This window comes from Culex pipiens, chromosome 1, assembly GCF_016801865.2.
Source record: "Culex pipiens pallens isolate TS chromosome 1, TS_CPP_V2, whole genome shotgun sequence".
Taxonomy (NCBI): domain Eukaryota; kingdom Metazoa; phylum Arthropoda; class Insecta; order Diptera; family Culicidae; genus Culex; species Culex pipiens.
Window position 1 is genome coordinate 19,037,061 of NC_068937.1, and position 23,237 is coordinate 19,060,297.

Below are 23,237 nucleotides of genomic sequence, written 5' to 3' on the forward strand. Positions count from 1 at the left end.
TGGTAAAATTACATCGAAAAAAGTATTAGTCAACCAGTATATTTTTACGTCTACATGCAAATTTTTTAAGCATTTGCAGACAGTATGCATAAAAAAATATTTAAGATTAATTTTTCAATTTTTTGAGACAAAAAATAACACAAAAGTGGTGAATACACAGAAAAAAAATGATGGTAATATTCATCAGGAAATGGTGACAGATTGTGATGTGACAAATGTGTCAAAAAAAGGTGTAATATTACATCAGTTTCTGCTTAATTTTCATCAGGTTCACAATTTGACACATTTTTTAGGTAAAATTACTCCAAAAAGAGGTAATATTCAACCCGCCAAATTTTCAACCTTCAAAAATTCAACACAGTACAGTCCTGCTACTGTCAAAAAATCAAATATCAATAAATTCATGAAAGGGTTTGTCCCTCAAAGGTCAATGAATCATTCCAATGAAATGAATCATATTTAGCATGTTTGGACTCGTCTGAAAATATTTTGATTTTTTTTTGTAAAATTCTAATGTACAGTATCGCTAAATGGATTTTTTTCGCAAGACTAACAACTAACAAAATACCAAATGATTTTTTTGGAATTTTTGAGTTACCTGAACTTAAAACGGAGTTTTTAAATCAAAATTTCAGATATTCTGAAAATAAGTGATGGTAAACTTAATAATTATAGAGAAAATAGCATTGAACAAGGGCAAAAAAAAACGACAAAATAAAGGAAGTTTTTCAGACTTCCAAGTCGAGCCTCCAGATCCTGTCAAACCTAGGCGCATAGCTAAACTAATAGATCTATCCATTGTCGACTGTACGGTAGTGTGCGCAATCCTTGACCTTTTGTGTTCCCTTCTCGAGCAAAACCCGCAACAACAGCTTCGAGACTTGTAGTCTTTGGTGCCTCCTCTTGAAAGCCAAGGTTCTGAAAGTCGCGCTTTTATTTGAGCTTTATGAAACTGTTGTGTGAGTTTCGGCGGTATCGCGCCGCTAGGGTAGGTTCTGAAAGGCTCAAGAGTGGCCACTCGAACAGCCCGCGACTTGGATTTTGGAGAGGAGGAAGAAGCGGAAGGGAGTTGCACTCATAAACAAAACAGTATCACGACCTGCCGTCACATTTGCGGTGGCTTTGGCTTAGGCTTGTGAGATGCTGGGCTTAGCTAGCTTTAGTCACTGATGCTGTTTTAGTGCCCGGTGCTGAAAGGCAAACTGCTCAAAGTTGAAAGATTTACATTCTCTGTGTGATGTAGCCAAGCTGCTGGTGATGGTTGCTTGGATGTGGTTTACTAAACTAAACAGTGAGAGAGACCTGTCCTCTCTGGTGGGGGATTAGAGGGTTTTGAGGTTCACTCTTTAAGTAAAAGGAATCGGTTGAAACCATTTATAAACTTCTCAACATGATGGAAAGACACCTAAAAACAAGTTCCTAAATCACTTTTAAAAAGTTGTGTACAAAAAACAAACGATACTAGAAAGCGCGTTTTTTTAAGTGTTCACTCATTTAAAGTTATAAATAAATGAGAAATCAGAAGGCTCGTTCAAAAGTGACAAATTTATTTCTAACATTTTACCATTCTTTGCAAATCGAGTTGTATTTCTGAAACTTAGATGTATTATCGAATCCGATATTTTTTATAATTCAACTAATATACAATCGGTTAAATCAGGAATGTCTGATTTTTTTCATAAAGCTTTCCAAAATTTTATTCTAATTACTTAAACTATTCTAATTCAACGATTTTTTTTATAGTTATAAGGGTTCATAAAAACCTCTTAAAAAATTGAAATGGTTTTTAAAAGAAAACTATTATTTTTATTCTTGTAAGCTTTTGAAAAATAAAAAAAAATACATTTTTGCTATTTTAAGTTGCAACAAATTACTAAATTTAGTTTAATTTGCTCAGGCAGGTTTGTCGCCAAAAAAATCAATTTATTCATTTTTCTCAAAGTTTTGTTGAAATATGTTATTTTTTCAATCAAATATTTAAATTATTCTTAAAAATAAACTATGGAGTTAAAAGAATGTTCTTTTCACAACAAACATGCTAAAAATAAATTGGATCTACAATATCTTCTTTGAAAAAGAAAAGTAAAAGTATTAATCCCAATTCAAAATCTTAAACAAAAAAATTATGTTTTCATTTACACTTCATTCCATGTTAATTTCACATTTGTGTAACACTGAATGCTAATGCGAACTAATTTTTTTTGCGCTTTCTCGTTTCTTAAAATAATTAAAAAATCTGAAGCAAAAAAATGTACTTACAAAGGAAATTATCAATGCAAACGGTTCCTTTAATTGAAGGATTTTAACGAAAGAGAGCTTTTATTTTTTATTAAAAAACGTAAAAAGGGAAAAAAATTCATCAGTTCAAAAACATTTTACAAATTCATGACAGCTGCATAACCGGCACCATGTTTAATACATTTTGTGATACTTATTTTAAAAAAAAGTCAGATTTGAAATCTTTTATTTTTTTGAAATTTAAATTATTTTGAACAGCAATTATATTAGGGTAATTCTCTACCAACTCACACGAAATCGGGAAAAGTTGCCCCGACCCCTCTTCGATTTGCGTGAAACTTTGTCCTAAGGGGTAACTTTTGTCCCTGATCACGAATTCGAGGTCCGTTTTTTGATATCTCGTGACGGAGGGGCGGTACGACCCCTTCCATTTTTGAACATGCGAAAAAAGAGGTGTTTTTCAATAATTTGCAGCCTGAAACGGTGATGAGATAGAAATTTGGTGTCAAAGGGACTTTTATGTAAAATTAGACGCCCGATTTGATGGCGTACTCAGAATTCCGAAAAAACGTATTTTTCATCAAAAAAAAAAACACTAAAAAAGTTTTAAAAATTCTCCCATTTTCCGTTACTCGACTGTAAAAAATTTTGGAACATGTAATTTTATGGGAAATTTAATGTACTTTTGAATCTACATTGACCCAGAAGGGTCATTTTTCATTTAGAACAAAAATTTTCATTTTAAAATTTCGTGTTTTTTCTAACTTTGCAGGGTTATTTTTTAGAGTGTAACAATGTTCTACAAAGTTGTTGAGCAGACAATTACAAAAATTTTGATATATAGACATAAGGGCTTTGCTTATAAACATCACGAGTTATCGCGGTTTTACGAACAAAAGTTTTGAAAAAGTTGGTCGTCATCGATCTAGCCGTTCATGGTCACCCGCGACAGACACGGACGACGAAACAAAGAGAAAAGCAAAAAGTAACTTTTTCAAAACTTTTTTTGGTAAAATCGCGATAACTCGTGTTGTTTATAAGCAAACCCCTTATGTCTATACATCCAATTTTTTGTAATTGTCTGCTCTACAACTTTGTAGAACACTGTTACACTCTAAAAAATAACCCTGCAAAGTTAGAAAAAACACGAAATTTTAAAATGAAAATTTTTGTTCTATATGAAAAAATGACCCTTCTGGGTCAATGTAGATTTGAAAAGTACATTAAATTTCCCATAAAATGACATGTTCCAAAAATTTTTACAGTCGAGTAACGGAAAATGGGAGAATTTTTAAAACTTTTTTAGTGTTTTTTTCGATGAAAAATACGTTTTTTTTCGGAATTCTGAGTACGCCATCAAATCGGGCGTCTAATTTTACATAAAAGTCCCTTTGACACCAAATTTCTATCTCATCACCGTTTCAGGCTGCAAATTATTGAAAAACACCTCTTTTTCGCATGTTCAAAAATGGAAGGGGTCGTACCGCCCCTCCTTCACGAGATATCAAAAAACGGACCTCGGATTCGTGATCAGGGACAAAAGTTACCCCTTAAGACAAAGTTTCACGCAAATCGAAGAGGGGTCGGGGCTACTTTTCCCGATTTCGTGTGAGTTGGTAGAGAATTACCCTATATCTTTCATGGTCACAAAAGATCCTAAGAAAAATCTGACTCCAAAAACATAGCTGTATAAATAAAAAAACGATCCTATTTATTTATGTTTAAAATAATTAAAAAAATACTTGCAAAATTTCGTATCGTTTGATACTCATATTGCGAATTTAAAAAAAATGAGTATTTCGAGAAAATACGATATTTTGTGAAAAATTGATTTATTTCATTCAATAGAGGTCAGTTAAAATACATGCAATATTTCGAATCGTTTGATACTCATATTGCGAAATTTAAAAAAAATTGTATTTCAAGAAAATAAGGTATTTTGTGAAAATTTTAGTATTTCATTCAAAAAACTCTAAAACAGTGAAAATGCATGCAAATTTTCGAATCGTTTGAATTACATATTGCAAATTATAAAAATTTGATTAATTTAAAAAATACGGTATTTTGGGATTTTTTTAGATTCTTATACTTTGAAACAAACCTTATTATCAAACAAATATTTACTAAGAGGAAGCTTGAATATTCAACATAATTTTGTTGGTTTTAGTCAATTTTAGAAATATATTAAATATAAGTTATCGTCCGTTATCGTCGATAAAATTATCGCCGATAGAATTGAACAAACAAAATGAAGGAATAAAAAATCTTCCAAATATGCATAATTTGACACAAAACATTTAAAAAACTGTTCACGATTGAAAGAATGTAAAAATACTAAAACAACAAAGGACCAAAATAGATAATGTAATATAAAAAAAAATACTATGACTGTTCCTCTTTAACAAAAAAAAGTTATTATTATACTAAAATAATAATAAAAAAATAAGGTGATTTTTTTCTCATGGTCATGATTAAATAAAAAATTACTAAAAAATCAAGAAAAAACTTGTTAGAAAAAATGGATTAAAATATGTTTAAAAAAATCTGGCAATATATCAAAAAATCTAATAAATTCGCAAAAAAATATGACAACAGAGAAATTCTAGCTCAAACCAAGATTTTTTCGGGTACTTTTTGTAGGCCATTTTTGTCACTCGAAAATGACATTTGAGAAGGTTATTTAAATATTTTTACATTTTGTAATTTAAAAATTACTGTATCTTGGGGCCGTTTCATCATATCAAAAAGTTGTCAAAGGCAAACTGGTAGGAAATTGGACGGGGCTTCTGAAAAAATTCACTGAAAAAAAAACATGCCATTTCCATGAGATTTTTCGATTTTTAAGTTTAAAAGTTAAATTTTAAGGTGATATGACGATTTTTTTTGCTCAAAATTTTTGAGGAAATAGCCTAAGATGTTACAAAAAGACTCTCGAAAAATGCAGGATGGTTTGTCTCTCATAACAAACAAAAAAAAAAATTACTAAAACTGTGTTTTTTTTGCAAATTGGTCTAAACGTCAAAATTTTCATAAACCGGTGGTGGGAATTGATTCTCCAGACAATTTTACATAAAAGTCTCCATATTGACCATTGTCTCAAGTTCAATTTTTATGAAGATGCAGCGAATTAAAAATTGTTGAAAAACAGGGCTTTTGTCTATTTTTTGTGGTTGTTGGCCATTTCTATATGACATTTTTTTACATGATTTTTCAGTCTCGTAAATATTCTTACTTGAAAGCTCGTTGAATTTCCCATAAGTTTGTCTTTAACCGCATTTCCATAGCGCTCAGTATAGCTTACCTGAAAGAAGAAGATAAATTCGAAATGTCAATAAAAAATAACCAATAAACAAATAAAAATAGAATCAGTTTTTTTAAGTAAAACTAATTGCTACCCATGATACAAAAGATCTTCAAAAGTGGCAGACTCGAAAGATCTTCCACCATCCGAGTACTAAATTTGTCCTGCGATCCCCCAACCCCCTCCGAGAGAAGTCACCCCAAATAATCTCGCGCAAGAGAACGGATCACGATCGCGATCTTCAAAACATGATCACCACAGCCTGATTCTCGAACCTCCCAGCTGATGCATATATCACCCTCTCTCTCTCTTCATCCCTCGATCGCTCTCGCACAAAACTCCTCTCCGAGAGAGCGCTTGGCGCGCTCAAGTAGGGGGTTGATCACTCTCTCATATTCTCGATCAACTAAGGGTCGGTCGCCACGGAGTTTACGGAGTTGGCACAGCACTTCTTAGTAAACAATCGTTTGAACACCGCGTCAGTTCGTATCCATTGGTCGTCCGGATTAAGACGTTCTTCAGCCGTCGCTTCAGCAAAAGGTAGTGTTTTCAGGATCGCGCGCGATCGCGATCGTTTGACATTTGGGGAGTTCAGGAAGTGTGCGATCACGAATTACGTAACAGAGCCTCGCGTGTTACGGTCGAAACCGCTTAATCAATTTCGGAGTTTTACGAGGAGTCCGCGTCGGTCGTGATCATCGCTGAAGAGGATTGCTTGCCCAGGGGTCTTCTCGTTTATATCGCGCGTAAATCAGTGAAGAGGAGACCTCTCTAGTACACCTCAAGAGGGGGGAAAGAAAAAGATCATCGTCGATACCGTATGGATACTAGTCGACGGGTCGCCACGCTGTGTTCAAGTGAATCTTCTTCGCCTGATGCGATTCAGCGAGTGTGTTATGCCAACTTCTTCTGCTTCTTTTTCTTCTTCCTCGTAGATTAATGTTATTCCCTTGCAGCCTTCTTCTTCCATGTTATTATATGCAGATTTGTGTGTGGTGCTGTAGTTGAATCGCTCTCAAGTTGTACCTTCTTCTTCTTCGGTGCCTTCGTGTACCCCGCTGAAAGTGTGTCGTGAGTTTCAAGTTAAAGTGGGAAAACACTCGAAACGGGAAAAATAATATAAAAATACAAAGTGACATAATAATTATCGTCGTCATCATCATCTGCCAGAGCAAGTCAGCAGGCGCGCATCTTCAGCGTTGAAAGTGAGAGTGTGTACGACTTGCTCTACGCCGTACTCGCGGGCTCACACACCGCGGGATATCGAACCAGGACTCGCCATGTTTCCACGGACTTCGTCGTTCGCGGTGCTGATCATCATATTTGGATACCTGCTAATTATAGGTAACTATTCCCCAGCCCCAACCAATCTTTAAGGTATAATGTTGCTGAGCATGAGTTATGAGGATCGTTGTCACCTCGCGTCAACTCATCGTCATCGTCGTCGGACTCCTGGTGATGAAGTTCTGATCAATGGCCTTGCAGGACGGCAGCATCTCGCGGATAATTACTCCATCGTGGAGTTGTGATGGGAGGACGATCGGGCGTTAATTACTGAGGTGCTGGCCTGAGGGGCATTCTTTGAGGAGTGTAGTTACCATATTACTGAGAGGGTTGAGAGTCAGTTGTTGGCACTATGAGCGTTTGGTGAAAGTTGGAAGCTGGAGTTGTGGTGTTTTGCAATTGTTGCATTAGATGACTAAGTGCAGTTGATTACGCGGAAGCTAACTGTTTAGTTAGATTATTTAATTTCAACAAATAGCGATCTAGGATAAAAAAATGCAATACATTTAAGCAAATAAATGCATTTTTTTAAATAAAATTTTCCATTTTTCATATTTTTAGCATTTTTGTACTTTTATTTGAAATTTTGTTCAAAAATTATATCTTACAGTATACAGTAAGTTTGATTTTTTATGCGTTCATGTTTTTTTTGTGATGCTCTTTTGTCTTATTTATGTCATGTAAAGTTTTTATGCTTTTTACAACATTTCTTCAACAAACAAAATAAATTTTGAGTACTATAACAATGTTATATTAACTTTTATCGATCTTAATCAATCTAAAGTTTACTTCGAAAAGGTCCTATAAACATATGAGCAACTCTCTACGAAATCGGCCGATTTCGACCATTTTTATTTTTTGTATTTTTTGATTTGACTCAAACTTTGTGGGGACCTTCCCTACGATCAAATGAGCTATTTTGCGTCATTGGTTCACACATACAAGTCTCCATACAATTTTGGCTGCTGTCCATACAAAAATGGTATGTAATAATTCAAACAGCTGTAACTTTTGGGTGAATTTTCTGATCAATTTGGAGTCTTGGGCAAAGTTGTAGGTATTGTTGAGGACTTTTGAGAAAAAAATAGGTACACGGAAAAAAATTGCATATTTTTTTATCAACTTTTTTTTCACTAAAACTCAATTTCCCTAAATACGTTTTTTTTTGATTTTCGAGATTTTTTGATATGTTTTAGGGGACAAAAATCCGCAACTTTTGAGCCATAGAAAAACATGGTCAAAAAATCTGCCGCCGAGCTATGATTTTTTGAAAAAAAGTGATTTTTGGAAAAAATCGAAGTTTCATGCAAAAACAAGTTTGACATTATTTTTTAAATGCAAAATTGAATTTGCAATCGAAAAGTACTTTACAGATTTTTTGATAAAGGGCCCCGTTTTCAAGATATAACCACCGGAAGTTTGTTTTTTGCGAAATATTTGCAGTTTTTAGATTTTTAAAAATAGTGATCATGAGTGACTACTTCTAAAAATATTTTTTTTGAAAATTTCAGAAAATTTGCTATAAAATTGTTTAAGACACATTGAAGATTGGACCTCGGGTTGCTGAGATAGAGCCGCTTTAAGAAAAGGAAACACGAAAATTATAGTTTTCTAAATCTCACCAAAACAACCCACCATTTTCTAATGACGATATCTCAGCAACTAATGGTTCGATTTTCAATATTAAAACACGAAACATTCGTGAAATTTTCCGATCTTTTCGAAAAAAATATTTTGAAATTTTTTAAATCGAGACTAACATTTTAAAAAGGCCAAACATTGAATATTATTTTTACTCTGAAACAATACAACTAAACATTAATGAAAGCAATTAAACAAAAAAAAAAACAGATTTAATTTCAGATATATTTAGTACACTTTTTCTTTTTTTTTCTTGGAAGATTCGGAAAAAATAAGTACACTCTAAACAAAATTCACCTATTTTCTATTTCACTTTTTAACATACAAAAAAAAACAAATTGAATGAAAATACATTTTTTTAATAAAAGACGACCGAAAATGTCCAAGTTATAAATAAAAAAAATATGTTTTTTTTCTAAAATTTCACCTTGAGGATTTTTTTTAAATCTATATTTAACTTTTTCAAAAAATATTGCAGAAAAAAAATCATTGAATCGCCTTGCACAATTCCCAGGAAGAAAAAAATAAATATTGGAAGGTTAAAAATTTAGCAGGTTTTTCAGTAATTTCAGTAAAAGTAGCCAAAAATGTTACAAAAAGACTCACGAAAAATGCAGGATGGTATGTCTCTCCTAAAGAAATACAAAAATCATGTACTAAAATTGTTTTTTTAAGAAAAGTGGTCTAAACGTAAAAAAACCAAATGATGTCAAAAACAGAATTATGGAAAATTGGACGAGCTTTCAGGTAAAAATATTTACGAGACTGAAAAATCAAGTATGTCATATAGAAATTGCCAAAAACCACCAAAAACCCATTTTTTCAATATTTTATTTTTAAAACCGAGGATTGGACATTGGACTATGGTCAATATGGGGACTTTTGTGTAAAATTGTCTGGAGAATCGATTCCGATAGTTTTGCAAAATTATGAGGTCGAACACTTTTCTAAAAACAAAAACAGTTCTATTAAATGAATTAGATTTTTTTAAGGAGCGACATACCATTTTGCATTTTTCGTGAGTCTTTTTGTAACATTATAGGCCATTTCCTCAACCAATTTTAACGAAAAAAAAAATCGTGACATCACCATAAAATTTGTGCTTCAAACTTAAAAATTTAAAAATCTCATAGAAGTGGGGTGTATTTTTCTTTCAGTGTATTTTTTTCAGAAAGCTCGTGCAATTTCCTACACTTTTTGAAGCAATGCAACGGCTTCGAGAAAGATTATCTTTTAAATTACGAAATACAAAATTATTAAATTAATTTATGCCCTTCTCAAATGTCATTTTCGAGTGCAACTGGCTCGATATACACAAAAATGGATTATATAAGTCTAGGATAACATGTCTACATAGTTTCATTGAAATCGGAGAGGGTCGAGTACAAAAGTATCAGAAAAAAATCCTGATTTGAGCTGGAATTGCTTGCCTAAATTTGAGAAGCATTTTTAGAACATTTATGTATCTCAGAATAAAAAAAAAAATAAGAAATCAAAACCTCGAAATATAATCAAATTATTGAAGAACAAGGTACAAATTTTAATAAACGTTTTTGTCACCACCCCCTTCCAAGTTGGCGCGAAAAATCAGGGGTCAAAATATTATTTTTTCAAAAAACTTCAAAATTTTAATGGAAAATTCTTACATTTTTTGAAAACTAAGGATTGGAAAACAACTGAACTAGTGTAAAATGCATTTTAAAACACTTTCTGCATTGAAATGTTGAGACTACGGCTTGTTATTTAAATTTTTATATATATATTATTTTTTTGCCCCCCTCGACCCCGTCTAGAGCCGAGGGACAAAAGCTTTGAAAAATATTTGCATTGGCCTAATCAAGTGATTCCTGCCAAATTTGAATTTTACCTTGACAAATATTTTAAAAGGTCTGATAAAATTGTATTGCAATCTTTGTTAAGTTTTGGAATTTCATTAAAAGAGGAAACATTGATGAAAATGCAAAAAAAGTTCCTTTAAAAGGTTGAAACCGGAGCGTTTGGTACAGTATGTCCACGCATCCTTCCTTCCCTATAGATTCTGTGAAATGTGCTCAGTTTCTAAAGCCCTCTCTGCAAAAAAAAAAAAAACAAAACAAAACAAAACATGATTCTACTGACAAAAATACTAACAAATCCGACAAGTTCTTCAAAAATATTCCTAAAATTCGCAAATAAACTCCAAATTCCACAAACCGCCGACCTCCAGCTCATCATTACTCAACGCTTCTCTCCTTCCCCCAACAGAGAAGGTCCGTGTCGTCAACGTCTCTTTCAGCAAGGTCTTTTTCGACACTTATTTCAATGACATTCCCACCACAACAAACCACAGCCAGCCAGCCAGACACTCCCTGGCCGGTTCGATCTAATCTTGTCCGATCTCCGATCGTCGTCGTCGAGATTTTTTGATTGATTGATCGATCCCATCAACCGCGTCAACTCGAGTCCACTAAGAAGTGACCACCGTTAGAGGGCGTGACTACTCCCAGTTTGGCTGCCAATTGAGTCTACCTTTGTGGCGGATGTCGGTCAATATTTTCATTACTTTCACACTGGGCGACTTTAAAGTCTACACAAGACGAGTGATTGAGTAGTTTGAACTCCAACTTGGTTGATTGTCTTGGGACGCAATTGCAAAGTTGCACCGAAGAGGGGGGGCTCCACCGTTATTAGGCGTTTTTGCTTGGACACACTAAGTAAAGGTGTCAAAATGAGTTCGGGCGTGCCCGGCAGTACCAACTTTGGCATCGGCGATTGTTTGTACAGCTGGTTAACCCTTGGCCGCGAGGGTGGCTATAAACAAAATTAAACTTTTATTTTACTGAAATTCTAAACGATAGAGAAAAACTGAGAAATGTGTATTAAAAAAAAAACGTTTTGAAATTTTCTTTTGTAAGAAAATATTTTTATTTCTTATAAACGAGTCAGCGGTCGACTGGACAACGCGTACCATAGGTACTTCAAGTACCGTAGGTATAAAATAGACCCACCAAGTGGTCCTTTAGCCTCTTGTTCAGTAACTCCGATACCCTGGCCTCCCCGCGGCGCTGGCCGGGATACTAGTAACCATTGGAGAGATCGGGTAACCAACCCCGGTGGGAACTTTGGTAGTATGCTGACAGGGTAAGGGGGGCTCCACCCTCTTCGGAGGATGTAGCTGTACCGTTAGGCTTCGAGACAAAAGTCCCCGTTACGGTGTCGAGAGAAAACCGCAGCTGGGTCCCGGAAGCTGCAAGGTGGCAGCCCCACCCCGAGACTAGGTATTCGCAGCCCTGGTTAGGCGGCATACCGAAGCGAAACACCAACTCAGAAAAACAAAAGAAGAAATTCAGGACGGATAAATCGGCATCAGACCAGGCGATGTAAAAAGGACAACGATTGGAAACTCGGTACTTGGAACGTTCGAACTCTCCAAGATCCTGCACGTGCTGGCCTTCTTGCCCGGGAGCTGCACAAGCTGAACGTGCATGTGGCCGCCATCCAGGAAGTTCGATGGCCCGGTCATGGAGAGCGAGAATTCACGGCGGTGGACCCCATCGCCAACACCTCTTTCAAGTACCACATCTACTACAGTGGCGGCGAAAAGGCGATGCACGGAGTCGGTTTTGTAGTGATTGGGGATCAGAAGAACCGAGTCATCAAGTGGAAGGTGGTGAATGACCGGATCTGCGTGTTGAGAATAAAGGGCAAATTCTTCAACTACAGCCTGATCAACATCTACGCGCCGACAAACGACAAGCCCGATGACGATAAAGACGCTTTCTACGAGCGTCTCGACAAGACCTATGGAGAGTGCCCAAGACACGACGTGAAGATAGTCATCGGAGACGCAAACGCGCAGGTCGGAAGGGAAGCCTTCTTCCATCCGGTCATCGGCAAGGAGAGCCTTCATCCTCGCACGAATGACAACGGCCTACGTTTGGTCAATTTCGCCGCAGCCAGAGGAATGGCTATCTGTAGCACCTTCTTTGCGCGCAAGAACATTCGGAAGCACACCTGGCGCCACCCAAATGGCGAATCGTGCACTCAAATCGATCACGTTTTGGTGGATGGTCGACACTTCTCGGACGTGATGGACGTCCGATCGTACAGAGGACCGAACATCGACTCTGATCACTTCCTGGTAGCGTGCAAGATCCGAGCTAGGCTGTCGAACGTGTTGACCCCGCGGACTGCGAGGATAGCGCGGTTGAACGTCCAGCGCCTCGCGAGCAGCGACGTTGCTGCAGAGTACAGTCGGAAGCTCGACGAGCGGATCAACGAGGACGCGCCTACAGGTAACCTGGATGAGCAATGGGGAGCCCTCCAGAGCATCGTCAACACAACGGCTACCGAAGTGATCGGCACGACCAGAGGACGCAAACCCAAAGGGTGGTTCGATGCGGAGTGCCAGCGAGTGACGGACGAGAAGAACGAGGCCAGAAAGCGTATGCTGGTGAAGGGTACGCGCCGAAACTGTGAGCGATACAGTGAGCTGCGAAGAGCTGAGAAACGAACCCACCGCCGAAAAGAACGGGAGTACGACGAGAGAGTACTTGCCGAAGCTCAAGCACAGTACAACGCGAATGATAAGCGGAGGTTTTATGCAACTGTCAACGGTGTAAGAAAGAAAGCGACGCCTTCCCCTGTTATGTGCAACGACAGGGAAGGTAACCTGTTGACAGATAAGACAGCGGTAGCGGCCAGGTGGAAGGAGCACTTCCAACAGCTGTTGAACGGTGAGACGCGAGAGGGAATCGTCGAGGACAGGATGAACGTTGAGGATGATGGAATAGCTGTGGACCCGCCTACGTTGGAGGACGTGGAAAAAGCCGTAAAGGAGCTCAAGAACGCGAAATCCGCGGGAAAGGACGGACTTCCGGCCGAACTTTTCAAGCACGGGAGCGCGCGGATGATCGAGATTCTGCACCAAATCGTCCAGCGAATTTGGTGCGAAGAACAGCTTCCGACCGACTGGTTAGACGGGCTCATCACCCCAATCTACAAGAAAGGGCAAAGACTCGATTGTGCCAACTATCGAGGCATCACAATCCTCAACTCAGCGTACAAAGTACTATCCCGAATCCTGTGGAGCAAGCTGAGACCCTTGACCGAGACCTTTGTCGGCGAATACCAGTGCGGTTTTCGAGCGGGTCGGTCAACGACGGATCAGATGTTCACTCTGCGACAAATCCTCGACAAGTTCCGGGAGTACAACCTGCAAACACACCATTTGTTCATCGACTTCAAGGCGGCGTACGATTCAGTCAAAAGAAACTTACTTTGGAAAATTATGCTACAACACGGCTTTCCGGCGAAGCTAATTAGACTGATTCGTGCAACGCTCGACGGAGCAAAATCAAGCGTGCGAATAGCTAACGAGACATCTGAAGCTTTCGTTACGTTGGATGGATTGAAGCAGGGCGATGCTCTCTCGAACTTACTGTTCATCATAGCGTTGGAGGGTGCTGCTCGAAGGGCAGGCGTGCAAAGAAACGGAACACTCATCACTAAATCGCACATGCTGCTTGGATACGCTGACGACATCGACATCATTGGTATCGACCGTCGGTCAGTGGAGGAGGCGTTCGTCCCTTTCAAGCGGGAAGCTGCGAAGATCGGACTGACCATCAACACTGCCAAGACCAAGTATCTGGTTGCTGGCAGAGCGCGTGGCAGTGCAGGTGATGGTGTTTCGGAGGTGGAAATAGATGGAGAAAGATATGAGGTGGTGGATGAATTTGTATATCTTGGTACACTTGTGACGTGCGACAACGATGTGAGCTGCGAAGTGAAACGGCGGATTAGTGCTGCAAACAGGGCCTTCTACGGTCTTCGTAGCCAGCTAAGGTCCCGCAGCCTAAGGACGCCTACGAAAATCACGCTGTACAGGACCTTGATACTCCCTGTAGCTCTTTACGGTCACGAGTCGTGGACGCTAAAGGAGGCTGACCAGAGAGCACTTGGGGTCTTCGAGCGGAGAATCCTGCGTACTATCTTCTGCGGCAAGCAAGTAGGAGACCGGTGGCGCAGGCGCATGAACTTCGAGCTGTACCAAGACTACAAACATGCTGATATCGTAAAAGTCATCAAGCACGACAGGCTGAAGTGGGCTGGACATGTAGCCAGAATGTCGGACGAGCGGGCGGCTAAAACGATATTCAGCAGCGAACCCGGACGGGGTCGTCGGCTTCGTGGAAGGCCTCGTACGCGTTGGCTGTGTGCAGTCGACGAAGATGCAAGAGCGGCCAACATTGTGGGCGACTGGAGACGAGCGGCCCAAGATCGAGCATCCTGGAAATCTTCGATTAGTTCAGCGTTGGGTCGATAGACCTGTTGCTGATAAAGTAAAGTAAAGTAGTAATAAACGAGAAAACCGGCTACGAAATTATGAGAAAGTAAGCTATTTTAAAATATGTTTTTTCTTCAAATGTTATGAATTGCGGAATTTCTTTTTGAAATAGAATTATATTTTTTTTTCATAAAATTGTATTCCTAATTTTACATCATCAAGGGTTAACTCTCAACTCAACAAGACCGATTTCTGTGTCCCTGCCCTGCACTTTATGACCTTTCTAATGATCGCCTCTATGGTCCGAAAGTGTCTCACGAAACGAGAGACACGGCTATTTTACCCCTCAATTGCCGGTTCGATATCGTGCTGCTTTTTAGGCTTGGACGCCGGAGTTGCTCTAAATAATTGCATGTTTGGTCCACCCCCCCTTAAGATTGGTTAGCCTTTTGTACTCTCTTTTCGTCATTTCTTTCTTTCTTTGAAATGTATGGTTAGAAGAGATAATGAAAATACACAGTAGAAAAAAGGGTAATTTTGGAAAGTGTAAAATTTGTTGTTTTGTTTTGGACATACTTTTTCTAAAATGTCAAACATTTGAATTATTATAGAATGAGCCAAGTGTGGAACTAAGGAAAAAAAAATTATTCAAAATTTTCAGTTGCCCAGTAAAAAAAATCATGGTTATAGTACATCTGGGAAGGGGTACAATTTTTATGTCGAAAAAATGTGTAATTTTACTTCTGAAGATGTGTAATTTTACCACCTTTCTGGTGTAATGTCACTTTTCAGCCTGAATTGAGGTAAAATTACATCTTAAATGAAGTAATATTCAACCTTACAAATTTACACAATTTTTTACTGTGTGTATCCCATAATTTTTTTTTCTTTAAAAATATTTTGAAAGACCTGGTAAGATTTTGTTGGCAGTCTAATTAACTCTCTACTGCCCAAATTTTTTTTCGAGCAACTTTTGTTCTTCGAAAATTTTTACTTTTCTTGTTTTATGTTTTTCATGTTTTATTTTTAGTATTTTAATTTGCATTTATCTTGTTCAGTTTATGTTTGTTTTTGGTAGTATTTGGCCTATTCTACGACCTAATATAATTACATTTTGCCTATCTATTCTTTTCACGTTTTTACAGTTACTTTTTCAATTTTTTGCATGTTTTTCACATTTTCGGCGATTTTTTAGATCGAAGCCCGTCTAAAGGCGAGGTTAGGTTGTAGAGGGTTAAGTTTTGGAATTTCTTTTAAAGAGGAACAATTGCGACAAAAAAAAATATGCAGAAATAGTTCCATCAAAATTTTGAAACTGTAGCGTTTGGTACGGTATGTCCACGCATCCTTCTTCCCACCTTCTCCTCTGTGGATTCTGTGAAATGTACTCAATTTTCAGAGCCCTCTCTGCGGAAAAAAAACAAAAATGACTTCTGCAAAGAATATTAACAAATTCGTCATGACTTTTTTATAATCTTAAAATTTGGCTTAAATTTTTCCTTTATCCGGAAAATATATTTTCCATTTATTTAATCAGCCATAACATTTCAAATGGCCAAAATAATATTTTATGGCCTTTTTGAATGTTATGATTGATATGAAAACTAGGATTTTCAAATGAATGGAATTTCGGTTAATTTTCAATGTTTTAAAAGCTAATTTGCAGGAAAATTTCTGATTTTACGCAAAAAAAATACTCAGAGGTGGTCAAGCTTGACTGCAGGTTAACTTGTAGAAATCGTGATCAATCTTGACCGACTCTGATTTTTTTTGGAGGGATCAGAAAATTTCCAACAAATTTATTTTAAACACATTGAAAATTAAACCAAAATTCCGTTCTCTTGAAAAAAAAAATACTTTCAAAATTTTCAAATCAATCTTTACATTTCAAAAGGCCCTAAAACACTTATGTTTGACCATAAAAAATAACGTTTAAATCTGTTTTTGAGTGGTAATTTTTTGAAAACGATATAAAATTTTATATAAAGTCTTTACCTTTATGACCTAAGTGGCAGTGCGTGGCCGAATGGTTACGCTGTCCGCTTTGTAAGCGGATGATTCTGGGTTCGATTCCCATCTGCTCCAACCTTCCATCGGATGAGGAAGTAAAATGTCGGTCCCAGCCTTGGTTGTTAGGCCGTTAAGTCATTCCACGTGTAGGAGTCGTATCCATGCCAGAAGTACAAACAACACACCAAACCAAGCCTACTCCGGTGGAATCGCTGGCGGCGGTTGGACTCGCAATCCAAAGGTCGTCAGTCCAAACACTGGGGTGGAAGGTTCCTTGGAGTAGAAAGAGGTTTGGGTGCTCTCCCCATTCAAGCCTTCGGACTCCTAGGTTCGAGCAGAAACTTGCAATAGAGACCACAAAAGACCCGAGGGGTCGTTAATGTGGATGGTTTGATTTTGATTTTGAGCTTTATGACCTGTAGAAGTCATGATCAAGTTTGACCGACTCTGATTTGTTTTCGAGATATCAGTAAGTTTCCTACAAATTTGCTCTAAAAACATTAAAAATTGAAGCAAAATTCCGTTCTTTTGAAAAAAATACTTTCAAAATTTTTAAATCAATGCTATCATTTGAAAAAGCACCAAAACACTTTTTTTAGCAGACAGCGTTTTAGATTTAGCAGACAGCGTTTTAACAAAAATTTAAATAAGAAAAATAAAATTAGAAAAAAAAACTTTTTCTTGGGAGAATCGCTCGGCTTTCCATACAAAAATTGTATGTAATTATTCATGATATTTTTTTTTTGAGAAGAGATTTTCAGATCGATTTGATATCTTCAGCAAGGTTGTAGTTGTAGAGGTTTGGATACTAATCACAAAGGAAAAAATATATTACAAAAAGCAGTTGAACATTTCTTGAGTTATTTTTTTTAAAACCAATAAACAAAATTTAAGTTTTTGCTTTTTGGGTGTTTTTTAATACCCCTGACTCAAGGTGGTTTCAAAAACACCCAAAAAGCAAAAACTGGAAATTTGGTTTATTGGACGTTTTGAAAAAAAAAAAACTCTAGATTTGAACATATGAAAAAGTATAATTTGCATTTGAAAATTTAACGCCTTTTGAAAATAAAAAATGCACCTTTTTATTGCGAAAAATTATGCTTGGAGAAATCTAAAAATATAGATTTGGACCTTTTTTAAATTATTATGGTTGATTTTAAAATTTTGTAATTAATTATTTTGTGAAGGATCGTTTTTAACAATTAATTGAAATATTATCAGTTGAAAGCAACAGGCTGAGGATAAAAAAATACAAATTTAAACATTTGTTTCTGCCAAATTTTGAAACATTTCGACAGTTCTCGACATTTTCCAAACATAGCGATTTTTATTAAACAATTGGCAACACTTCCAAGTGAATTTTGACCTATAGTGTAATGTGCTGCAAATGTGGTATTTTTCGTCATGCAAATTATATTGATTTTTTGAAATGAAAAGGTTAAGATCAAAATGGGCAAAAACGATATTGCGCTATTTGAAAAAAAAAAAAAAAAAACATTCTTGGGAAGATTGCTCAAATGCCAACTTTGTTTTCATTTTTTAATTATAAAAAAATAAGAAACTTCAATGTAAACCAAAACAAATTGTAAAATAAGAATAAAATTTTATAATTCACCAAAACAAGAAAACAAAAACTCACTGTGCATTGATCATTTTGCTGATCAAGCTAGAAACTTTACAACAACAAAAAACAGAGCTCCCAGCCACCCAAAAGGTGTGAGCGTCTAGAAGAGTGTTCCACAAAAAAACGCTTCTGCAGTATTTGCTTCTGCGGACTTTGCCAATAGCCGCGCGGCAAGCCAATTTGTTGTGACGTAACGATTTGTTTTAATAAGTTTAATAAAAGGGATTGGATTGGACGCTGTATGTGCGGGCCTTGGTTCGAAATCTGCAGCGGATTGCATGTGAAATCGGAAAGTTTTTTTTGACAGGGTTGCCAGTTTCTCGTTATTTAAAAGTTCTTGAAATCATCTTTTTTTTAGATTTTCGTCTGAATAACCGTAATAATTTTTTTAGGGCAAATTAGATTAAGTTAGATTTAAAAATGCAATTGACTCTGTTTTAAAAATAGATCCCGCATGGCTTCTCGTGTGGTCAGAATGCTCATGTAGGTCTCCGTGTAAGCGCCTGGTACAACACATCACCACCGGAGCCTGTGATTACCTTCAACTCTTTAGTCTCTATGTGCTGGCAGGGGGGTGCTATCTGATGTCTGTAACCACTAAGGGCAGCTAGGTAGCGCCACCGCCTAGCATGTCATATGAAAGGGGGCTGTCACAGACAAGAGGATGCGTAATGTTAAATTGTTGTGCTCTACAAGAAATTTGACAGCTAATAACAGCGTGTAAAAGAGCTGTGGTGAATTCGCAGATTTGTGGTGAATTTCGTTCAAATTGACCGTTAATTTTTTGATCGATTTTTTTTAAAATAAGTTTTGTGTCCGCTTCTCTGTGGTCATAATTTGCAGTCGTGCAGTGAGTCTCTGGTGGCTTGTGGTCGATACTTTCCCATGGAATAGATATGGAAACATTTTTTTCTAACCTTCTTTAAAAGACGCATGTGCTGCTGACGATTATGAAATGATTTGGTTTGGATCGGTTTGCGCTACAACATGCTTGTAAAGATTAATGGGTTTCCTGTTCGTTACGCACGTTTCAGTCTTTTGTTCTGTAACTTTTTGAACTTTGCAGATTTCTAGCTACAAATTTATTTTCCAGATTTTCTCAGATTGACTTAAATGTGAAAAAGTCAACCACAAATTCCAAAATGTTAAATATATTTTTATAATCTTCATCACCACACGGAGAAAAAAAAACTTCTGAACAATTCTAAATTGGGAATTCTTCATTACACGGAGAAAAATCAGTTCTTAAAATAGTGAACAAGCGTTTATGAAATTCGAAACCACTAACAAAGTGTTCAAATCCCGTGCTACGTTTAAAAATGCAGAAAATTCAAATTTAAAAATAAAAGAATTCAATAAACCAAAACAAAAATTAAATTTAAAATTACAAAGATACAAAAAAAAATTCATGAAATTAAAAAAAACAAACTCAAGAATTTTAAAATTAAAATGCTTCAATTTATAAAAAATAAGAAATAATAATATAAATTAAAATATTGAAAAGTTCCTGAAACTTAAATAAAAAAAATATTGAATAAAACAAAAAAAAGGTAAAAAAAACATAATTAAAAAATCTAGAAATTAAAAAATAAAAACCCAACAGTTTAAAATTGAAGAGTACAAAAAAATAACAAAATAAAAATGTTAAAATTTATAAAAAATTTGAAATAATAATTTTAAAAACATCAGTGATCATTGACTTTTTTGCAAAAAAAAAATTAAAAAATTAGCAAAAAAAAAACAAATGTTTAAAAATTTAAATAAAACTAAAATTTAAAGTTGGAAAAAATCGAATTAAGAAAACCAAAAAATTCAAAGCTGAAAATTTAAAAAATATAAGTTTTCAATAAACCAAAAAAATGAATATGAAATTACAAAAATACAAAAGGAAATAATATTAAAAAAATCATCAAATTAAAATAAAACTAAAGAGCACAAATATAAAAAATCGCAAAATTAAAATGCTTCAATTTATAAAAAATAAGAAATAATAGTATAAGTAAAAAAATAAAAAGTTCCTGTAATTTAAATAAAAAAATTAAAAAAAACTGTTCAATAAAACAAAAAAAATAAAACTACAAAAAAAACAATTTCAAAAAATCTTGAAATTATAAAATAAAAATCCAACGGTTTAAAATTCAAGAGAACAAAAAAAAAACAAAATATAAATGTTAAAATTCATAAAAATTAGGAAATAATAATTTTAAAAGCATCAGTGATCATTATAGACTTCTTTGCAAAAAAATAAAAAAAATAGCAAAAAAAAACAAATATTAAAAAATTAAATTAAAACTAAAATTTAAATTTGGGAAAAATCGAATTTAGAAATTCAGAAATTTTAAAAATGAAAGTTTTTAATAAGCCAAAAAACTAATAATTTGAAATTACAAAAATACAAAAGGAATTCAAATTCAAAAAATCATTAAATTTCCGAAAAAAGTTGAATTTTAGTATGGTTGTCTGGCAGCACTGTTATGTAAAACTAAAACATAAGTTGAATTTGAAGATCTCCTAAAAGATTGTAAATTTTCAAGAAACTTTTTTCGTAGGATAAAATTATATTTTTTAAAAGATGTGGTAAAGATGGTTGGCCGGCAACGAAATTATAGAAAAGTATATTTTTTTTTCGAATTTGGCACCCTAAATTTAGAGTACGCACCTACGAGAAAATCACAACTCTAAATCATCTCAAAACAGCATTTCCAGCTTTAAAAAAAATAACCTTCAAGAGGACAGCACCAGGACCAGGAGTGTTCCAAAAGGGTATGACATTTCACGAAAAAACCCGCACCCCCGCCGGATCGTGACCACCCACGCACTCTCCCCTTAAAACTTAACGGAGGGCACTCGTCTCCTAATGTCGTCGTCGACGGAGCGGAGGTGTGAATTTGGCGCTTCTTCGTCAAAGTGAGCCCTTGTTGGTGATTGAATTATAGCCGTCGTCGTGATGTCCACGCGCGCGAGGGCCTCGTCGTGGCAACAATTTGCCAATTTGGGGACGACCTCCGCTGCGGTCTGCCGGACAAGAGAAGCCTAAATTGTAAATAGGCCTCTCACGCGCGGCGGCCATCTCTCTATCGGAATCGGTGCGGCCCAAATGCGATGACCGGGCGTCATTATGCGCCAGTCGGCGCGAGATGCAATCCCCGGAACCGGGACCAGGGTTGTGAGATTTTCAGAACTAAACAAACAATTTTAAAAGAAAATACAATCGAATGACCCAATGTCCAATGACCTAGGATTGGCTAGGTTTGGAAGGAGCGCGAGGGCTAACTTCAACCAGGACTGAAATGAGCAGTTTCAGCAAATTTCAAGTTTGGTACAAATTTTACTTTTCCATAATTTCGCTGCCGGCCAGAGGCTATTGGATTGGATTCACGAAGTAAACTTGATAAAAGTATTTTTTTGGAAAACCTTTTTTTTAATTGAAATTTAACCATTAAAAAATTTTGACAATTACGAAAAAAAACACAACCCTGTCCGCAAATATCCCCGAATCCCCCCAAGGGGGATGCCAGATAAATCCGGAACGCGGTAGCCAACAACAATAAGGGGAAAAAGGAAGTGAGGAAGCCGACAAATAACGCCGGATAATCATATTTTATAAACATTTCGCTTTTATTATATTAATTTGCATGTTTGATACAATTTTCCGTCATTATTCGCTGGGCTGACGGCGAGAAAATGCGCCAATCCAAGCAGGCCACCTCTCCCCCCTCCGGTGTTTTCATCCGTCATTTATCGAATGCCAGCAAAGAGAGCGAGCGAGCGAGTGTGTGTGTGTTTATTTGTTATTGTTGTTGTTAATGCTGTGTGTTGATGTCATTATTATTGCATCGCTTATAATGTGAGCGGCAGCTGCAGTGGGACGATTTTCGATTTATCACAATTACAAAATTTAAGGCCCTATTGAAATGGTAATTTGTCTATATCCTTCACTGCCTGGACTGCAGTGTGAGGGTTTGTGTGTGTAGGTTTTGAGCCGATGTCACGCTCGAGGATTTTCGCGATTGATTGAAAAACAGTGAAAACAATAGTGGTCTTTTTGAATAACTTATTTCAAGTCAAACAAATAAAAACCTTTTATCTCCTTAATCTTCACACTAATCAACCTTCATCGACGGTTCCCAAACCCATAAAAAACGCACAATCTCTTACAAATCACCATCAATTAGGAGGGTCCAAAATGACCCAACCTTAAAAGTGACACCACACTATTGAAGATTCGATTTCCTTGACAACGCATCTCTCACAATCGCGGTGCCGCGAAAAAGGTGCCAAAATTGGCACCATCACCTTTTTCGAATCGGTGTCCTCTTCAACGGCGGCGCTGAATCAAAAGGTTGTCAAAAGTGCGTCTCAAATTGGCACACACACGATCGAATGAAAATAAAGACTGTGGAAAGGGTATAATTACGCAACTAAATGTGACACCATTCAAATTTTCCTTATTTATCATTGAATTTGAATATAATGTGTTCACCTAAACAAAGATAAATAGTTATAATTTGTCTCTTTTTATGTAATTTTACCTGAATTTACGTGTTAAATTAAATTACTCGAAAATAATGTAAATTTACGCTTATTGATGCATTTTTACACACTTTTGAGGCAAAATTTCAGTGTTTTTTTTTTGCAATTGCGAGTGCAAGTTCACATAATTTAAATGTAATTCCATTCTTTCAGGTAAAATAACATAAATTTCACGTAATTTTTTAAATTAATTTTTGAATGCGGAGGTTACCAAAACGCTTCCAAAATTTCAATAAATACACGAAAATTATTACCAAAAGAGTAAGAGCACTATTTTCTTTCTCTTAGGCCGATGCAAATATTTAAAAAAGTTTTTGTCCCTCGGCCCTGGCCGAGGT

The 23,237-nt window shown here is 36.2% G+C and overlaps 3 protein-coding genes across 5 annotated transcripts in view; 1 reads left to right on the plus strand and 2 right to left on the minus strand.

Moving 5' to 3' along the window:
• LOC120415614 (uncharacterized) overlaps positions 1-23,237 on the minus strand; it is a 349,245-nt gene that overhangs the window by 20,624 nt on the left and 305,384 nt on the right. The gene's annotated exons all lie outside the window — the stretch shown is intronic.
• Positions 1-23,237, minus strand: part of LOC120415618 (uncharacterized) — a 296,505-nt gene that overhangs the window by 13,844 nt on the left and 259,424 nt on the right. The gene's annotated exons all lie outside the window — the stretch shown is intronic.
• Positions 5,960-23,237, plus strand: part of LOC120415616 (uncharacterized) — an 82,003-nt gene continuing 64,725 nt past the window's right edge. The window contains exons 1-2 of one of the 3 annotated variants that reach the window (XM_039577211.2): positions 5,960-6,079; positions 6,496-6,883. In XM_039577211.2, the coding sequence (XP_039433145.1) occupies positions 6,820-6,883 (64 nt within the window). In that variant the 5' untranslated portion in view covers positions 5,960-6,079; positions 6,496-6,819. Of the gene's footprint in view, positions 6,429-6,474; positions 6,884-23,237 lie in introns of all 3 variants that reach the window. The other 2 variants (XM_052706603.1, XM_039577212.2) reach the window with 2 other exon arrangements.